This window comes from Strix aluco, chromosome 7 (genome assembly GCF_031877795.1).
Source record: "Strix aluco isolate bStrAlu1 chromosome 7, bStrAlu1.hap1, whole genome shotgun sequence".
NCBI classification, from domain to species: Eukaryota; Metazoa; Chordata; class Aves; order Strigiformes; family Strigidae; genus Strix; species Strix aluco.
In genome coordinates, this window is record NC_133937.1 from 8,903,598 (window position 1) to 8,923,354 (window position 19,757).

The 19,757-nt window shown below is 43.3% G+C and overlaps 1 protein-coding gene across 2 annotated transcripts in view; it reads right to left on the minus strand.

Annotated features, from left to right (window-relative positions):
* The window catches only part of PHYHIPL (phytanoyl-CoA 2-hydroxylase interacting protein like), a 58,958-nt gene that overhangs the window by 31,707 nt on the left and 7,494 nt on the right, over window positions 1–19,757 (minus strand). Inside the window, exon 1 of one of the 2 annotated variants that reach the window (XM_074830404.1) lies at window positions 4,838–5,125. The exons of the other annotated variant lie outside the window; for it this stretch is intronic. Coding sequence (XP_074686505.1) covers window positions 4,838–4,943 — 106 coding nt within the window. The 5' untranslated portion in view covers window positions 4,944–5,125. Of the gene's footprint in view, window positions 1–4,837; window positions 5,126–19,757 lie in introns of those variants that run through there. 2 annotated transcript variants of the gene reach the window in all.

A 19,757-nucleotide genomic window follows, 5' to 3' on the forward strand; every position in this document is an offset into this window, starting at 1 on the left:
AAGCACTTCAGTGAGATTGTACAGTTCAAGCTATCAATAGTTAGAAAATATCAGAATGAAGCGTACTTGAATAACCTTAAATTGGCCCCTTTTTTTGTTCAGATTATGATATAGTCTTTAACTGCATGATTACATACTATTTTTTCCACATAAATTCTGACTCATTCAGCATACATAATGAATAGTGCGTCCATAATGAACTATTTTTCTTGTAACAGCTATTTGCTATTGTTCAGTGTGTAGTCCCAGGACTTATTTGCTACACATTATTCATATTCTGCTCTGAAGACAAAATTATGAATTTCATCATGGGGTTTTTTTCATGCATCTCATGGGTTTTCCAGGCTACTACAGTGCCTGGCTGCTTAACAAACATTCATTAGTTTATTTTGAAAACATCTCTGTGAGGGGAGGCAATCATGCTGCTTCCATTTTACACATGGAAAACTGAGGCACAGAGACCTTAAAAGATGGTCGCTAGCTTTCAGTGCCTATTTAAGGTGGTTAACATCTGTTTTCTCAAAGCATTTAGCACTGTGCTTTGTATTTTCAAAGTCCTACTCTCACTGAAGTCAGCTGCAGCTGTTGACTCTCAGTACCCCTGCAGCCCTGATACCATAGTATCATTCTTTGCTGACAAATGAACAAGGAGAATTTGGTATCCTGGGGTCATGAGTGGCTTTGGAAGATGGCATGTGCTGATACACACTGACCTTTCGCCGGCTGTCACACCAAAACATGGCCACTTCTTCCCTGTTCCTTGAACTTGTACTTGTCCCACACCTCCTTCTACTCCACACTCACTCTTTGAAAGTCCTGTTCTGCATTCCTAAGGCTGTCCTTTCAGTCCCAGTTGGTTTGATCAGCACGTCCTAATTCCATTCCTTTACTCCTAACCTCTGTGGTCTAAATTGATCAGTTCCCCCCTCCACATTCTTGTACTTTCTGTCTCTTCTTTGCAGACAGGTCTCCAGGTTTACTCTTCACAGGTTCCCAATTCTCATTCCATCTCCATTTATCCCATTTATCTAATCTGGGTGAACGCCCCCTCATCTTTTTTTCCCAGTTTTACTTCCCTGGACACCCTGCCTGAACTTGGGTTTACCTCCCATGCTCCTTCATCTTCTTCTCCTGTTCCCATTCAGGGTCATTTTGTCCACTTCTGCCTCCCCATTTAATCTAATCTTCACAAACATCCCTAGCTTCTGAGTCTCTCCTGTTCCTCCACCCTTGACCAGCCACAACCTCAGCCTCTATTCGCACCTTCTGGGACAGGTTTTTTTGCCCCTCTCCACAGTCTGTGACTCCCAAGTTCCAATGTCCTCGTTGAAGGTTTGCTGCTCTGCTTTTCTTCTTTCTGCGTTTTGATAGGTATCTTCCACTTCCCAGCTGTCTGTGCTGACTGTAAGAGCAGGGAAAGCAGGTGACAGCGTCCCTGCTCTCACTCTGGCAGGACCCCAGCAGCCAAAGTGCAGTATCTGTAGGGGGAGCGCTGCACAACCACAATGGGGAGCTTCAGGAAATTCAGCTCCTAAAATCTAAGACTGTTCTACCAAGTCTGTGGGAAGCACAGTTTTTTCAAAGGCTTATGATCTTCTGTAGTTAAGATATATTTTCATAGAATTGGCCTGCTCATGACACAAAGGACATCCACCTATTAAAGTTTTAATCCCTAGGTAGGGCTAATATAAATTTTATAAAAAGGTCACCAGAATTTTTAGCACAGATTAAACAGTCTTTCCTGGGCTAAGTTTACAGAAATATGGCTGCAATGTTCAAATACACCAAAGGAAAATAACAAATGATACCCTTTTTCCTATACACAAAGTGAGTTCAGCAGAGTTCTAACTACGTTAGACTGTGCAATACACTAATACTAAGCTGTGCTAGTAGACCCACCTAAAATAGTAAGAAAAATTAATGCAAGTTGCCTTTATAAATAACAGAGAATGCTGAAAATACGAGATGATAATTGGCTTTACAGTGTTGCATTCACTTTAAACCAAATATTACCGGGTGTTTTGATTTAAAAAAAAAAAAATCTCCAAAATGCATATATTTGTTCTATTTGACATTTGTAAGTGTTGAAAATGGTCTTGATTCGTTAAGAAAGATGACAGTGCTTGCAAAAAAACACTGAAAGAAACAGGAAAAAAAATCTAAAAAGATATGAATTGTTGTGATATTATTAATTGTTCACTGGATTTCTGCTCCTGTATATACCTCCATAGGAGGCATAACCCAGTTTTCTGAATACAAAATGTTTCAATATTAATTTCCTTGTCTTAGAAAACAAAGAGAAATATTTTGTTATCTGTATAAATATTCCATTATTGCTTATGCTTATACTGCAGTATTGCCTGCAATTCCAAACTAACTGTGCTGCAGAATTTGTCATAGTTGGATATGTACTGCTATCATTTCACTGGTTGCCTTTACAGTTACTATAGCTTAGGCGTCAAGGACATTTTCAAAATACGAAAATCTAGCATATTTTTAATTCACTACGGGTAACATATTGATATCACAAAACTATGATTAACCTCAGTGATGCCAACACATCACCTTAAGAACTACATCTTTTACATCAAAGATAGCCTAAAATAAATTGTAAGTATTTAAAATATAAATGCACTAACTAAACCCATGTACACAATTAGGGATCTAAACATGTTGCGTATACATTTGAACGCTTACCTAGAAAGATTAATGCCTTAACCTTTGCTGCTTGTTTTTATGTTCACATTAAACCAAGCTTTTTGATGCATAAGTGCCACCTGTAGGAAATACCGATGTATGCTCAAGTGCAGTCTTGTGCCAAATTAGGCACCGAGTTACATATCTTACATGTCCAATATAGGTGTCTCCTTCAGAAATCCAACCATTTATTGTAGGAAGCAATGATCCTGTATGATAGGGGCTTACTTGATGAAGATTAGTTTGTAAAGCCAGATCTACAGGGAAGTTGTTGTTTTCCAGTGAAGCTTATTCAAAAGGGAATTAAAATTAAAAATACTTAATTTTTCCATTTGTTTGTCTGTATGACACTATTCCATAGAAATCAAGCAATCCTTAACCACAGTATGTTGAACCAAATAGAAAAACCAAATAGATTAACACAAAATACTTCACTACAATTACTTGGGGTAGACAAATATGAAGCACTGCAAAATTTATCTATTTTATCTCTAGTATTAATAAAAAAAATACACGTGAAAGTGTTTTAAAAAAGAATGGTCTAGCCTCCACTACTATAAACATAGTTGAGTTTCTCTAGACAGTGAGTTAGGCATGAGTGGATGTAAGTGCATATTAAATCTTAATCCAAACATCAAAAAAATTCAAAGAGTTTCCAATGCAGCCATAAAAATAATTACTGAAAAGACTTTTCAATGCCTCGTCAATTTCTTGAATATTTCAAGAAAAATAAGAGCTTATAAAAATCCAGCATTTAAAATATTAAGTCTAAATAAGAGCTTATCAAAATCCAGCATTTAAAATACTAAGTCTGCCTAGGTCAAAAAGTGAAGTATTTCATCACAATCACAACTAATTTGCAAAAAAAAAATCACTGACAAAGCTGGACTGACTCTTTCTATAACCATCGCCTATAACAGTTATGCTCCAAAAATACACTCACAAGAAGGAAATAGTTTAATTAATTCAGCTGTACCATTCACTGACACAGTATCTCCATTCCTCGGTATATTTACCAGGTAACATATATTCCACACCTAAAGTACATTTTGCATCAAAAAAATAGAAGTTTTTTGATATAGTTTTTGATATATTTTTGATAATACAGTGTCAGATGAGAAAATGAGAATAATGTGGTATATGAACACAAATTATATGCCACTCTACAAGAGAATACGTTTGTATTGTTTGACTGTCCGTTTCCCTGTTCAGTTTTGTCACTCATGGTTGTGCACAAGCGATATTACGCTCTTCTACCACAGCCAGCTTTCGGTGTTGTTTCACGCACGTAGAATTGTTTTGGCTGTCCCTCACCACCGCCTTACAGTTATCTGGCTGCTTCGACCCAGATCATCCCTAACATCCATCCGCACCTGCAACTCTCAACCCAAACTTCATCTGTCCGAGGTCTAGCAGTGCCTGCCGGGGGAAGGGCTGCCGCTGTCTCGGGGCACTGCGGGCTCTCCCCGGGCTCTGCGCCCGCCCGCCCGCCCGGCCCGGCCCCGCCGCCGGCGAGGTGCTGTCCGCGGTGCTGAACCGCGGGGCCCCGCCGCCTCCCGCGCCCCATCTTGCGAGCCCCAGGGCCGCTCCACTCCCCGCCTTATCGCTCGCACAAGCGACCGGCAACAAGTTTCGCCGTTAGCCCACGCCAGCCTGCAGGTTCGCCCGGGTATTTTTAAGCGCAAGAGCTGCCCTACAATACAAAGGAGTTTGGAGACCGCGGGTAACAAAAAACCCACCAGGGCCACTACCCCGTCCCTCCATCCGGACCCCGCAGCGCCCGCTCCAGCTCTCCCGGTTGCCTCTCCCAGCAGACAGCCCAGCGTCCATCCCTGGCAGGGGCAGGGCTGTGCAGCAGGCTCGCCCAGGGGCAAACGCACTGCAACGGCAGGGATGGCTCAGGGAGCGGCGGGTTTCCCTCCCTTCCCTCCAGCAAGGTGCAACCTTCTCTCTTTCCTTTTGTTCTCGATGGCAGGAGGGTGGCGGCGGCGGCGGGAGGGGTGGGGAACACTTGCACCTACAAATACATGGGGGATAACAAAGGACCACACGCCGCGGGGATTAATTTGCATTAGCATCCATGGGGGCAGCGGCAGCATCTTGCGTCGGCAGGGATTAGCCGTGCGGAGCCCGGACTCACCGTCCCTATCGCAGAGCTGAATCGCCTCCAGGCTCAGGTTCTTGATCACCTCCTCGCAGGGGCTAGTGGGGCTGCTCATGGTGTGCGCCAGGCGCGGAGCCTCCATCGCGCCCCTCGCCGCTCCCTGCTGTCGCGCCGCCGGGGGCTGGGGCTGGGGCTGGCCGGCTCCGCGGCGGGCGGTGCAGAGCGGAGCGGCAGCGCTTCCCGGCGCCGCCCGGCTGGGCTGGGCTGGGCTGGGCTGGGCCGGGCCGGGCCGGGCGGAGGCGGGCGGGGAGCGGATTTGTCGCTGCAGTCAGGCGGGGAGGGGGCAGCAGCGAGGCGCGCGCCCTTCGCGCCCCAGGCTCCGCGTTTAAAGGGGCCGCCGCGCCAAACCGCTCCCCTCCCCCACCCCTCCACCTCCTTACGTAACGGCGGCGGCGAGGAGCCGAGCCCCCGCCCGCCGCCCGCGGCCCCCGCCCGGCCCTGCCGGACCCGCCCCGGCCGCGGCCGCGCTGCCCCGCACAGCCCGCACCCGCCCCGGGCACGCACCGGCCGCCTTCGCGCGCGCGGCGACCATTAGTAGCGGCCGGCGGGAGGCGCCCCGGAGGGCGCGCGGCGGCCCGGCCCGGCCCTGCCGCCTCCCCGCGGCCCGGCCCTGCCGCGCCGGTACCGTCCCGGCAACCGGCCGGCCGGGGCTTCACCCGGCCGGCTTCGGGCGCCGCCGCCCGCCCCTGTCCCGCCCGAGGACGCTTTGTGTGGAGGTTGCTCCATGGCGCGAGGGGAGTCGCATCGACCCCCTAAACCCCAACCCGCGGCGGTCAGCGCTTTTCCCTGCCCTGAGCACACACCGCCACAACCGCTGTACATAAATCACACCGAACTGCAAGGGCTGCGCGCGCTCGCTTTGACCCTTCAATTATGCAAGAATTTGAAGAAAGAAATATTAGCCCTTGTTCAATTGATAAAAGCTGGCAGAAGGTTATAGATGGCAGGACAGGGCACAGGAATGAGCCGTTCCTGGCTGCCTGCCCTGCACACTTCCCTCCTGCGCTTTTTGTGGAAAGGAGAAACAACCCGCAGTGTACCGGTGCTATTTCTACAGAGCCTTTGTGAAAGCATTTTTTTTTTTTTTTTTAAATCATGGAGAAACAATTCCATCTCGGCAGTTTCAGGAACAAGAATGGGGCCGGAAAAGGCCGGAAAATTTAAGTAAAGAGTAATAGGAGAGTAAATTAAAACTTGTGCAGCACTGCACCTTCCGTGGCTGAGACAGCCCAGCTCCCTCAGCAGCTCCAGGGCTGCAGGCTGGACAAAGGAGCAGCCTCAGGGGCTACGACAGAACAGCGCTTTCTCCAGGTTATAGACGAACTTTGGGATCAAGCTCAGCATGCTGGGATGGGATCACCAGTCTCCAGATAAAGTGGTTTCAGCCCATTTCCTACCACACATTACAATAACCATTCCTGGCACCTCTATGTTGTTTCACTAAACCAAAAGTGGCATCATTTGGCCATTGATTTTGAGAGACCAGCACCGTCTGGTCTGAGAAACACAAGTTCATTGCACACAGGCCCCCAACAAGCTTGAGGCTGCGATGTTTCTTGGTCAGCACTGCATGCCAGCCAGTCCGAAGAGTCCCTAAAGCTCCCATTTCCCATTTTGGAGCCCCAAGACCACCCAGACTGCTCCCGGTCTCCACTGATCCAGTGCAGTAGTAAGCTCCATGCGCAGCCAGATGTTTGTCACTCAGAGGTGGCTGTCCACTGGACTTTGGAATTATTCTATTCTTTGTGATGGTTTCTAGGGACACTAATCTGAGGAAATGAGTTCTGGCGTTACCTTTCGCAATGCCACTGCCAAGTGCTGCTGCCTGGGAGAAAGGAACAAGTTTGAGGAGCCCTGACTCCTATGACATGACTCCTATGACACCTTCAGAAATCTGTAGTGCAGCATGGGGAGAAAGTGCAACACTGAGCACCCTTCCTGCACTGTCTACTCTTTGCCCCCTCCCTTCCTTGTTCGCCTTCTATTTTTTTCTCCTCTTTGTCTCTGATGTTTTTTCACCATGAAGGAAAATGTGTGCAGAGGGGTCAGGCAGAGGAGAAATGGAATGAGTGGGAAGGAAACCTAAAGGAAGAGAAAATGAAAAGAAGCGATAACAAACAGGGAGGGAGAATGTGAGTCAGTGGGGAGGTGGGAAGGGAGAGGAATATATGAATGAATGCACAGACAGAATGAGGACAAATGGAGAATCTGAGAGGAAAGAAATGAAAGTGGGTGAGACTGCATTCATCAGGTTTTAATTTTGGCTCTGACAAGCATTCATTCCTCGCACTGAAGCAAAATCTTTCTCCTCAATATTGCAACTGCTCTTAGCACACAGTCATCTCCTACATGAGGCTGGAAAATTTCTTTCTCTGAAGACGGTGTATTTAGTCTCTCAGCCTTATGTTCCACATTCATTCTGTTCCACAGTGTGGCAGACGCTTCAGCAGCTCACACAATCTTGTTACTTCTTTGCTACAACATTATATAAAGTCCATTTGAAGCAGACCCTGTTCTTGAATACTGAGAGGATTCCCATTTTATTGTCTCTGCCTCTATTTTCTACACCTTCCTCTCCTCTACTTTTTATTCTATGCAACTGAAACCAGGTTTTTAAGAACGGATGGATTTTGCATAGCTCTTTGAAAGCAGACAGCTTTGGGGATGTTCCCATTCCTCCAAGGCCTCCCATTTCTCAGCTGCCTTATAGCAATAACTCCTTGCTGAGTTATATCTATCCATCTCCCCACACCATTACAATTTTTTTTTAAAGAAAAGGCTGGTCAAGGCTACAAATACTGGCAGACTTCAGTGGAAGAGTAGAGAAACCTTTTCCACAGATCCGCTCTTCTAAAGCATGAAACAAGCCAGACCTGCCTGAGACAGCATTTTGCAGAGTCACACTTCAGACTTCATGCTTCCTTCAGCCAATCGCTACTCCCATCACCTGGGCTAGGGCTCAAAGGTTTTTAAAGCTCAGATTACTCCCAGATGTGATTCCGTGCAATCACTTGGCACTGAATTTAGTCCTAGGTATTTCAGTCTCAAAGCACACAATACTCTCTTGGTGTTTTTCTTACCTGCAAGAACTGTACTCTGCTTGTCTTAACAAGGAATAGTGTTGTCTGAGGCACAAGCTACGTTTGTGCTAAAGGATGACAGAATCTCAGTGTACAATCTGAAAGTTTGTTCTGTGATGGATTATCCCTGACAGTGTTTAGCAAAAAATGTCACATATCACAAATATGGGTCAACATTATGTAACGGGAAGTCTGCCAATGGCAGCATAACATTAGAGACAAGAGAGTGTCAAATGTTTAGAACTGCAAAAGCTTGCAAAGAATTTGCCACAACAGCAACCTTTCACACTTTCAACATTTAGATAAATAGGGTAGTACCAATTTCTGTAGTTCAACACAAATGTGTCTGTCATTACTGCAACCTCACCTAAGGAAAGAGAAGCAGCATTTTCTAGCACAACACAGGTAACACGAGCTGTGGCACACACCTCTGGACTGTCTAGGTTCAACAATCTTGGCTCTCGTGCCTTAGCCTGGCATTCACAGCCCCTCAGGTAGGTCACCAAGATCTTGCTGCAGGGAGACCACTCTATGGCAGACAGGCGGAGAGGCTGGCAGCCATCCAGAGAGGTGCGTGGCTTCTTTCCTAAAAGCCACAACCTCATTCTAGCCGTAAGAGCAAGAGGAAAAGGGGCTGTGTGCTCCTCTCCTCCCCACCAACCAACCCACACCCCATTACAAAGTTCTGTCCCACCTATGTCACACTCCATTTTGGGAAAACTGCTCTGCAGAGCAGAGTACAGCACTAAGCTGTGAGGCAAGCCCATTCTTCCTATTCGAAAACACTTTTGTATTTCACAGTAGCAGGTTTCTATTTGCAAGTTATAAAAGAAACCTCCTTTCTCAGACTTCAATAAGACTCAGAGTTCCAGCTCTTCCTTCCCACTTGGGAATGAAAAAGCCTTGTGTTATTGCTCAGTGGACTGTGCAAGCAGAAGGCAGAAAGGCTACAGACATTTTTCAGGAAAGAAAAACAAGGAGGAAATAAAGCCTTTTTTTTTTTTTTTTTTTTTTCTATTAATATGTCACTTTTGAGGAGAAAAGCAAAATATTAAAGGACAGAAGGGTCAAAACCAGTATCTAGCATTTGGGTCAGTCCTAAAAGAAGCATTGACTAAGCTTAGCAACTAACTCCTGAAATTTCATGGAAAAAAATGCTTTGCAATTTCGCAGTCATTCTTTGTCTTTAGTGGACATGTCAAGTGTTTCAAGCATGCAAAGCCACATACTTGCAAAGGATTGTGTGCAAGATACTCTTGAAATACCATAGGACTGAAATAAAATCCACACACTGCTGGCAGAAAAACAAACAAACAAAAAAAGATTTAAGACCCTAAGTGAAAGCCGTGACTATGTACAGTTAATGTGCAGTGCGACACAGCTTCCTTTTCTACACGGAGACAGACATTGATGTATGACAATTTACAGCACTAGGCACAGTATCTCACTGGGTACCTCTTTGTTTTGTTCTCAGATAGCAAAGCAAGAGCCTCCTCAAATGTTCAAATGAGGAGGATGGTGGCGCATGTCCCCCTTTTTTCTCTGGGAAAATCTGCAGAGCAGCAGTGTTTAGTCTTAGCTCTGGAGTGAGTCTCCCTCCCTCTTTCTCCCGCTCTCTGCAGAGGTAACAATGGCAGCCAGGCACCCTGACACTAAGTCCAGCAGTGAGGCTGCAGCTGTCTGGGAAAGGCGTCTGTCTGCTGTCTTCTGCTTTGATGTTGCTCACAATGCTGGGAAGCCCTTGCTATTTCTGGGAACTCTCCAGTGAGATGCATGCAGTAGTTCATACATCTCAAAATGTCTCTCCCTTCCCGGTTATGAAGACTTCATTTCAGCAATTGCATTCAGTTCATGCATTCAGGCTTTTCTTGCAAGGCCATAAAGCATACTTTAAAACGTCAAAGATACAATTCTGAGGTAATCTTGTGACTTCTGGTGCCAGGGGACCTACTCATGAATCTGTAGTTTTTTGTACAGTATGATGTGAAAATGGCTTCTGTATGGGGAAAAGCTAGTCTACTACTCGGATAAAAAGACAATCAGTCTGGAAAAAGGCAACCAAGGGGATATGTGACAGAGATTCACTAAAGCACAAGTAGCACAAACAAGGCAAGCCAAAGTCTGACAGTTTGCCAAGTCTCCCAGTACAACAATTAGAGGGTGTCAATTGAAGTTAATAGCAACTAGCTTCAAAATAAACAGAAGGAGGTGGTACTTAGTGCAATTTGTGTTTGAGTTGTAAGGCCAAAGGTCAGTGTCAATGCCAAAAGTTTTCATTGGTTCAGGGAGAGCCTGGAAAAGTTAATGGAAAAGAAATCCTTTAGTTACTAAACCCACAAGTGATTCAGAGCCCCTAAGCTGAAAATTATTAGAGTCTGGAGAAGAGTTACTGAAGAGTGTTATATGTGCCTGTCCTGCTCTTCATCTTCTGTAAACATCCATTTACATCCACTGCTAAAGAGACTAATATACTGGTCTAGGTAGGTCTTTGGTCTGACCCAGCACAATCAAGGAAATACCCTGGTATTTAAGCCTTCATTCCTTACCACCGCCCCCACCACCACACTGTCCTCAGTGATGAACACTTCAGAGTATGGAGCCTTCCAACTGCATCATCTGGGTGTGCAACTCCCAACCTACTCTGAGCAACGTAAACAATTAAAAGGAAATGTTCCTCTCAGATAAACAGAAAGATATCAAGCAAATTATCTTTTTATTAATGCTACTTATGCTGCTGCTTTCTGAATTCCAGTTTTCTGATCAGCTTTATAAAGCCTGAATAAGCATTTAAGACAGACAAATTCTTTCACAGACAAAAATAATGTATTTGTAGCTTCATAAAATTTACTCGTTGCCTGATGGGCACAAAGTTCTGTTAATGCTTAGCATTATCATTTATTAATTTGCTTTTAAGTTGAGCCTCACTTTATTAGATCCATAGCATCCCTAAAGAACAACTAGGACCTTCTGTATTTCCTCTCTCCTCTGCTGTTAATCATTCTTCTTACTTTAGTAATAATTTTCACAATTAATTAGTGCTTTATCCTCCAGATAGTGAACCGTATCTTGATCTTTAAAGGATACTACCATCCGCTTATCCCTGACAATGCTGACTGCTACTCAGATTTTCTTTCTGTCTACAGTTCAGTGGCCACCCTGTGATACCTTTAAGTGAATTTTAGCCCAAGCTGACTTGTTTCAGTAATTCCCTTAAGATATTATGTGGCAGAGTGTCAAATGCCTTTGTAAAGTCTTGATGCTATTCTGTACTCTACTAATCTTCTGGCTTCATCTCAAAAAGAAGTGGAGGGATAAACATTCTAATTTGTCTGGTTTAGTTTACTGTAGTACACCTGTGTCATATCTAGATCTCATTACACTGTTCACCTCCATATGAATACATTTTCCCCTTCTGCTTTAATATTTATAGTATTTATTTCAATTTGGAGCCATGCCCACAAGACAATAGTTTCCATAGTTACTCTTAATTCAATTCTTAAAGACTTGTAACATGCTGACACTTTATTAATCTCCTGATACTTCCTCAACTCTCTGTGGGCTTTTTTAGCAACTAGTTGTTCCATCAGTTCTATAAATACCCAAAGGGACACCTCAGATGCATTTGTTCAAGTGATGATATTTCGTTATGTGTTTCTTAGTTGCTTTTTCCCAGCAGTTCACAATTACATCAATGATTTCTTAACCAAGCCATTATTCAAAGTTTAATCCCCTTCCCAATAAACTTTATGGCAAAAGTCCAATTAGCTTTAGTGGGAATAAGAACTGGTCTCAAAATTCATCTCATTACAAATTAATTACAATTAATATTTTCTTGGTCAAGTCATTTTGCGTTATTGTGCCTTCAGGACTTGTAACACAGTCTCTTCGTATTATCTTCAACCTCTTGGCAACAGTTTCAGTGTATCCTCACACTGTCCCTGTTTTTCTCATGTGCACTAAACTTGGAATATAAAAGCCTGTTTTGGTGACCCTCCAGTTTTCTGTTTCCAGCGCAGTTCATATTTTACTTTCACTTGCTTAAGTAGCCCACAGTGACCCATTCTCTCTTCAGTGTTTCCCATTTTCATTGGAACACATTTCTGCTGGCTTTCCATTACAGTGTCTTCTCAAGCCTTTCCTACTGCCCTTCCCCTTTCCACAAAGGCTTTTCTTAAACTCTGTCAACCGATCCTGTGAATTAGATTTTTCTCATAAGACTACATCCTTCCATTGGATGATGTCAAAACACTTCAAAGACAGCCCAGAAGGAGGTACAGTTCAGTAATATATGAAGTTAATAAAGTCTAAGTGACTAGTTCCTCGATGTCATCTACTGATCTAGTTTTCTTATAGAGCTTTAAGCTTTTTGTATAAACACAGACGGTCGTTCTAGATTAATGCTGCTGCCTGTCAGTTTTTGTACCATCAAGATCTGCTATGACTGAGGTGACATGACAAGACAGGAAAGACACCATTATCTTATCCCCCACTGCTACCATGAACACAGCTAATTAACTGCTAAGGAAACAGAAGGAAAATTATGTTAAATGACTGAGAGGAGGAACACCCAGACATTCCCTCTCCTTGGCTCAGAGCCTGGATGTGTAGTGAGACTAGTCTTAAATTTCACTCAACTCATAATCACTTACTACAAGATCTTACATTGTCTTTCAGATCTATGATCCACAATTAGAATTTCACAAGGAAATACATTAGAAACACCAATTAAGATCTATGTTTTACATGGTTTTGCTCTGTTAGGAATGTATGCCCACTTAGCTCTCATATGCAGGCAGATTAGATAGAGAAAGTATACAAAGAGACAATAAAGTGACCGTTAGTTTATAGTACTGTTTTGTTAGTAACATCCACAAGCATTTCAATTAAACCATGTTCTGCTCTGGATGATGTCCTATCACCATTACTTGTGTTCTGAATATACGGCAGCCCTGCAGTATGTTATTTATTGATATTATAGCAATCCTTACAGATTTCTGGTTCCTCTACATACACAGTGCTCCACAGGACTTAAAGTCACTGGAGGAATTGTGGCATTCTATGAGCCTTGGAAATCATAGAACTGGTTCCAAAATCTGTAGTGACTGATTCACTGCTCCTGGTTCTTAAACCAGACTGTGCAAGAGGATAGTTGCAAAATCCCCTTTAGCCTAAGGAGCTTATTTGCCTTAGGATCTTTCCACAGCCAGTGGGGAGTGGTAAAATCCTCATCAGAGTGTCTCAATGGGAGCTCATTGTAGGTGCTCTGAGTTGCCCCAGAGGAAATTTTTTCTCTTGATTCTGCAGAAAGCTGGGGGAGAAGAACATCCTGAGGCTAAATCTAGTCTCTGTGAATGCCCCCTAAATTATTCTTATATGTGTTTGCAACAGCCATCTCTGATAATCTGCAGTATATTCTGGAATGAGAAACGAGAACAGCAAACAAATATGGCAAAACTCTCTCTCCCTGGCTAACACTAGCCCTTCACCTCCTTGTCCAAAGTTCACGGGGCTTAATGTACACATGCTCACAGGGACAGTGCTGGCTGCAAAGCAGAACAAGTAGTCATTTATCCCAGCACAGCTGTTGCCGAATGACAGAGGTCTGACAGTGTGATGGAGCTCGGGTCTGTTTGCAGACTTGTCTGATCACTGCTTATCTGTGACCTGATGAACTCACATCAAAAGCCCATCATCTGTAAATTCTTTTTTCTCTAATTTTCTCTTTTTCTTCCATTCTAACTGCTTACCTGATATCTTACATGAGCTTTTTTTACCAAATTTACTAAGTTATTTCTCTATTTTTTTTCCTTGAAATACCAGTATTTTTCTTCTTCTCAATTCTCTCTGTTACTTTTCTCCATTTTTAGCCTAACCTCATCTACTCCCCTCTGTTTCAATGCCAGGTTCTGATTAATATATCTCTGCATAAATCCAATTTAGCCACTGACAGTACTTTTTAAGGTTTGACCACATGACATCCACTTGGTCATTCTGGGGCAGGGAGGGGAAATGAGGTAGAGAATAGCAAAAAAGTAAAAACTGCTTTCTGTGTTGAAGCATTTGTTTTCATTTAGTGAAACTACATTTTCTGGTGTCTTGTCCTTAGCATAACTATTTACAGTAGCTGCCACTAGACAACAAAGCTGTCTTTATGGTGGAAATATGAATTTGTGCATATAAGTGACAGAAAAGTTTTACAATAGCAGATCCAGCAGAGCAACAAAAGTAACGGTGTAAGGTGGAGCTATACAGAGTTTCGTACTAAATGCTAGTCACCTAGTCCTACTGTTTTGTGTGGGCAATAGCTAGACTGCTACAGTTTATTTCTTTAAATTTTTGGAACAGTCCCTTTTAAACATATTTTATAGCTGTAGCTCCATCAAATTAATTTAGAGATTGCACCAGCCTAATTGTACACACATCTACAGCAATCTAGCCAATGTCATACAAAAACTGAACACAACCCCCCCTTAATTTCTGTGTACCACTAAAGAGCTCCTGCCAGGAATGTATTAGCCCTGGTATTAAGACAGTACTGAAACCTGTGTGTATTTTTGGAGCAGAGACAAATGTTCATTTATAGTAAAAACTCTAGAAACTTATTAATGCGTTGGTGTTTACATTCATAAAATTTATTCAAGCAAACTTATTCATAAAAAGCAGATATGGCACAGAGTGAGCCTAAGGAGAGACGGAAAATTTAAATTCTTTAGCACAGATCAAGGACTATTCACATTCGCTTAATAGTGCAATACAAATCAGTGCCACTGGCATTAAATTATATCCAAATCCTCCATTCTCTGCAGAGAGTTTGAGGCCTGAGCAAAAATGCTTCATGACCACTTTTTAAATCATCTACCCTGTGGTTTTGTTCTTTCTTGAAGTTGAGTAATATATCACTGTAAACTAGCAGAAACAAATGAAGTATAAATAAAGCTAAATCAGAGGGTTAATGAGATTAGCAGCTGTCAGACCCACAGGCTATCTATAGCCTGACCACTAAGTCTTATGCCCTCAGAAGTTAATACCAGGGCCATCACAAACACCAAAAATGCACAACTGGCCTCTACCTGAATTGCAAGCAAACCTTCCTGCTTCTAGCACGGGAACAGTGATGTCCGATAAAAACATGACAGCAAATAATTCATGGAGAAAACACGAGAAGGTGCTCCAAGATGTTTTCAGGGCTGATTCTTATGCTTAGGAGGGAGAAGAGATGCTTACTGATAAATGAGACACACATTGGGAAGCCCTGTTGTAAAGGCAAAGGTTGGTCCCCCCACTCCTCTCACCAGGTGGTTCAAAACTACCTTCTTAATTAAAACTTTCAAAAAATGATCTAAAAAAAAAATATATGCAGTGAATATGACGTCTAATGTGGGGAAAACCAAGCTATCTGGGTCTTGGTTTTATTTTGGTGCACAGTGCTTCAGCATTTGAAACCATGCCATCTAGAAGTTATGAGAACAGTTGTTATCAGCAAGCATTATTAAATAGCAGACAGTTTGGGCAAAGATGCTCACTCCCAATGTGCGGCTGTTTGGTTGCAGAAGGCACCTGGGGGGTGCCAGGAGTGTCAATACAGAAACAGAAGCAAGCAGTGGGATTAGACTACAGGTGGTTTGGGGTTTTCAGCACGCATTAAAATGACTGCCTGACAGCACCGTCTAAATGGAAATATTATGCAAGATTTATGCAAACTGTGAATTCATCTTGGAGTAAAACCTCCTTCCCATATCTTGCTGGGAGAACCACTTTATCGACAGATATATTCAGATTGAAATAGATCATGCAACCAGTTTCAGAGAGAACGTATGGTCTTATCCCTATTTTCTCATTTTGGATTTCTTCACCCTCTCTAGGGATGATGGTCTGAATTCCTTGTACTGTCAAACTCTTGTTGACCTCAACAGAAAAATTGCTCACCTAAAACCATAGCTGAGCAGAGGAGCCAGCTGCCTCTCCTTCAGCCAGTTATTCCCAAACTGAGTTTACAATCCTGCATGCAGCTGCAAGGCAGGCAGCTGAGAGCAGGGTCAGTTCTCCAACCTATTATGTGGTGGTTCCACAGGCTGTGGGAGCAAAAGCTTTGCTACAACAATAATCATGAGTATCTTCTTTCATTGCTTTTAAATTGTTTTCTCCTATTCCTCCCCCTCAACTAGCCATGGAGTCTTATTACTGCTTGATCCATCTGAACCCTAAGGCAAAGTTTTCAGCACTGGGCACACTCCTGCCGAGAGAGTTTTGTATGAATTATAAAGTCAGGCCATTCAAATAGTACATCAGTTCCCTTCCCGCAGGCTGTCTTCATGAACGCTTATTCATCTTGAAATGATGGTACGCTAAGAAGTCACTTAAGCTCTTAAGCTTCCCTGATCTCATGTCACAACTTCAAGAACAACCAAAAGGGAGAAGGAGAATGCTTGGAAAAGCATAAAAACAAAAACTGTAGTCAGAAACATTTCTGTTGCTGCAACTGCTGTTAAATAAAGAGATGACAGATAAAGCATAACAGTACGTTCTGCTATATAGCTCATAGCAAACTTTGATTCAGTCCAACATTTTTGTCACCAAAAGATTATTGCTGTGGTGTCCTCCTTGTTTTGGGAAAGTAGACGAACAGATAGAAAGCCCCTCTGCATGCACCCTTCTAGAGACTGTAAAGGAGGAGAAGCAAATAGCAAAGAGATATCCAGCCCTCTTCTATTGTGGGAGGACTGTTGGCTATTTCTGACAAACAGAATATTGTTCTGGCAGAAATGTATCTTAAAAATTATTTTTTCCTGTCATTACGTTTAGCAGCATTGGTAGCCTTTACAAAGCACTCTCGTATTTCAAAGATAACGTTACCACATAGATGCTAGCTGTGCACTTCCAAAAAGGCTAAGCAACACATTTCTTACAGCCTTAAATCGTGTCTTCCAGGCCTGCTGGAGATCAGAGGGGTTTGCACAGGGGAGCAACTAAATGCGAGTCACTTGTAAGGTTCTACCTGCTAACTAAAGAGCAGACAAACACTGGGAGGCTGGGCTGGAGCTGCGGGCACACAGCATTTCAGAAGTATAGCATTACTTTTCTTTCTCTCATGCCCTCTGCCACACGCCAGCAAGCAATCAGGAGCACGGGAGCAGCTGACCGCTTCTGATGCCAAGGCACTGTATGCAGTGGACTGCAACAGCCTGTGCTTGCCAGCACTTCTCAAAGAAAAGGAGAAGGCAGTGTTCCTCTCAAGCCTTGTGTGAGGGCGGGGGAGGGAAGGGGAGAGGAAACCGCTCTCTGTACTCTTTATCCTCTCATGGGAGCTAAGCAGAGGAAGCCAGATTTGGGAAAAAGTATGAATATGAGACCATGGCAGGTTGTCCCCTTCCACACAACACAGCAATTTCAGGAGTGCTGTCAGCCACGACGCCAGCTCTTGATGCCGAGTTCACACGGTTTGGGAAAGTGGGCAAGACGGAGGCAGAGGAGCCCCCTCCTCACTCTGAAGCAGTTTCTTCCCTTCCCAGGGCATAGCGCAGTGGCTGGGACAGCCAAAGAAGCACACACACAGCAGAGGGAGGTGCTCTCAATACCTCTTTGCCCTTCTCCTCCCCAAAGTGCTTTCTCCTGCTCACTCTCTTTGCTTACCAGTGGTTGCTGGGGGAAAAGAGAAGACGGAAGAACAACAAGGGGCAAATATAACTTGCCATTTCCAGAGATGACACAGCACTGCTGCAGGGATCAGCAGGCACATGCTGGTCACGCTCCCCTCCACGAGGACAGATCAGGGACACAGAGAGAAACCATAACTCTTAGGGATGAGGAGTCTTCAGCTTGACATGTACATCATGACTGAGTACCTGGTACGTACACCGCAACTGAGCACCCCCTCCCCACGCCACCCTAGCTCTGGGTCTGCAGGATCCCTGAGTGGGAGGAGGCTGGTGAAGAGAACGGACTCCACAGACTGCCATCATTCAAAGGCAGTTTATCAATTGTTTGAGGACCTGCCCAGGTCAAGTTTGATTCTATTTTCAGAGCTGCATAATGACTGTTGACAACATCTGCCCACGATTGGCAGCAAGCATGGATGAATACTGTAAACAACCGGTTTCCAAATGTACAGACACGTGTCTCCTTTCTGCTCCAGGCAGCTGGTAAAAATCCATTGATGGTGGTTGCTGTTTAATATGGTAAATGATTTTGGAGATTACAGTCTTCTCTTATGTAATCTCCTTATGTAAGGACTGAGAAAGAAAACATGTGAAGAGCAGAATTTGAACAGAAAAATGGCAGGGGATCTAGAGCTCAACACAGGTGTTGCCATCTTGAAAGTCTTTTCTGAATATCCAAAGCTAATAAAAAGCCAACAGAAATAAAATTCACCCTCTTTTAAATATACACAAGAAACTTAAAGAAGAGTTGCATCTCACCACAGAATCCTGTGTGATCATCCATTACCTGGTATTTAGCTAACCAGATATTCAGCAAATCAAATGGGAGGTAACTAAGCAAGTAAGTTTCAATCCTGAGTAAAAGCAAAACAAAACTGAACAAAAAGCTCGAAAATCTGGAGCCTAGAGATTGCAAATGGGTTGTTCCTGGGGTAGGTTCAGGCTGGAGAAAACCACGTTGTTCTTCCTAACCAGCTACCACATGGTGACACACGCTGTCTGACATTTTTTGCATGCTGATTTATGAAACTGTGCTGTGCTACTCTGCTCAGTCTCCTTGTGTGCTGTGTCAGTAGCTCCTGCTGTAAGTGTATTGCTTGTTGCTCCTAAGGAAGAGTGCATTCATTCATTATTGCTCATTCCTCATAAGTCATGATTGTAGTAGAGAGAGGAAATGACTTAAAATGTTTAAAATCTTGATGGCAGAGAGAGGAGAATGTAAAAGAACAGAAACAGAGAAGGGAAAAGCAGCAAGAGTAGCAGAATGGATGGAAAATGTGGAGAGGCTCTTTTGTCCGTTTCATTAATAATTCTTACTGTCTGCTCTGTTCCTTTCTTTATCTTCCTTTGCCATATCACGTGTCATACCGCAAGCTTTAAGAACATTGTGCTCAGATAAAATGAAAAAAAGCCAACACATGCAAACCTGAACATACCAGAGAGATTAACAATGTTCATGGGTGGAGGCTGTTTACAGTAATGTGAGAATATCTCAACAAGTTTCATACCTACAGAAAAAAGGTCAAAATCAGGAGATGGTCTGTCCTGTCTTTACTTCTGAGCATGAGGCATAGACGGCTCACAGATTTACAAAAATCAGTAAGTGATGGAGGCTTTTCACTGCTTTTAGATGAGATTTGAATTGGTTCTTAAGAGAGCTGAGAAAATACTGGGAAAAAATCCACCAGCATTTGCTCAAACTTTTTTATTAATTGAGTTCAATGGTGTTCAGTTCCTTCTGTATTTGTCCTTCATATACATTCTAATGAATGAATTTGTTGGCGATAAGACTCACAGAAATTGAAATCAATATGCAAATTATTCAGTGAAGGACTTGGAATAATGCATTGGTAAAGACTGGATTCTGAAAGAGAGAAGAAACTAATGAAATTCACCTTTGCTGGGCTGCTACACTAGTTATAAACAGAAGGGCTCATATCTGTTTTGTTTTTGTGTTGTTTTTTTTTTTTCCTATTCAAGAAGCTGTAATTCTGAAACTAGTTAACATTAAAATGTTTTTCTTGCTGGACTTTATCAGCCTCTCAAATGGAAAAGAGCCTACACATGCATATTTTATCAAAAACTTGTCCTTTTTTTTTCTGTTTGCATTTTTTCCTTAAAATGCAAAATAGGGATTGATGTGCATTTCCTTGGCAGCAA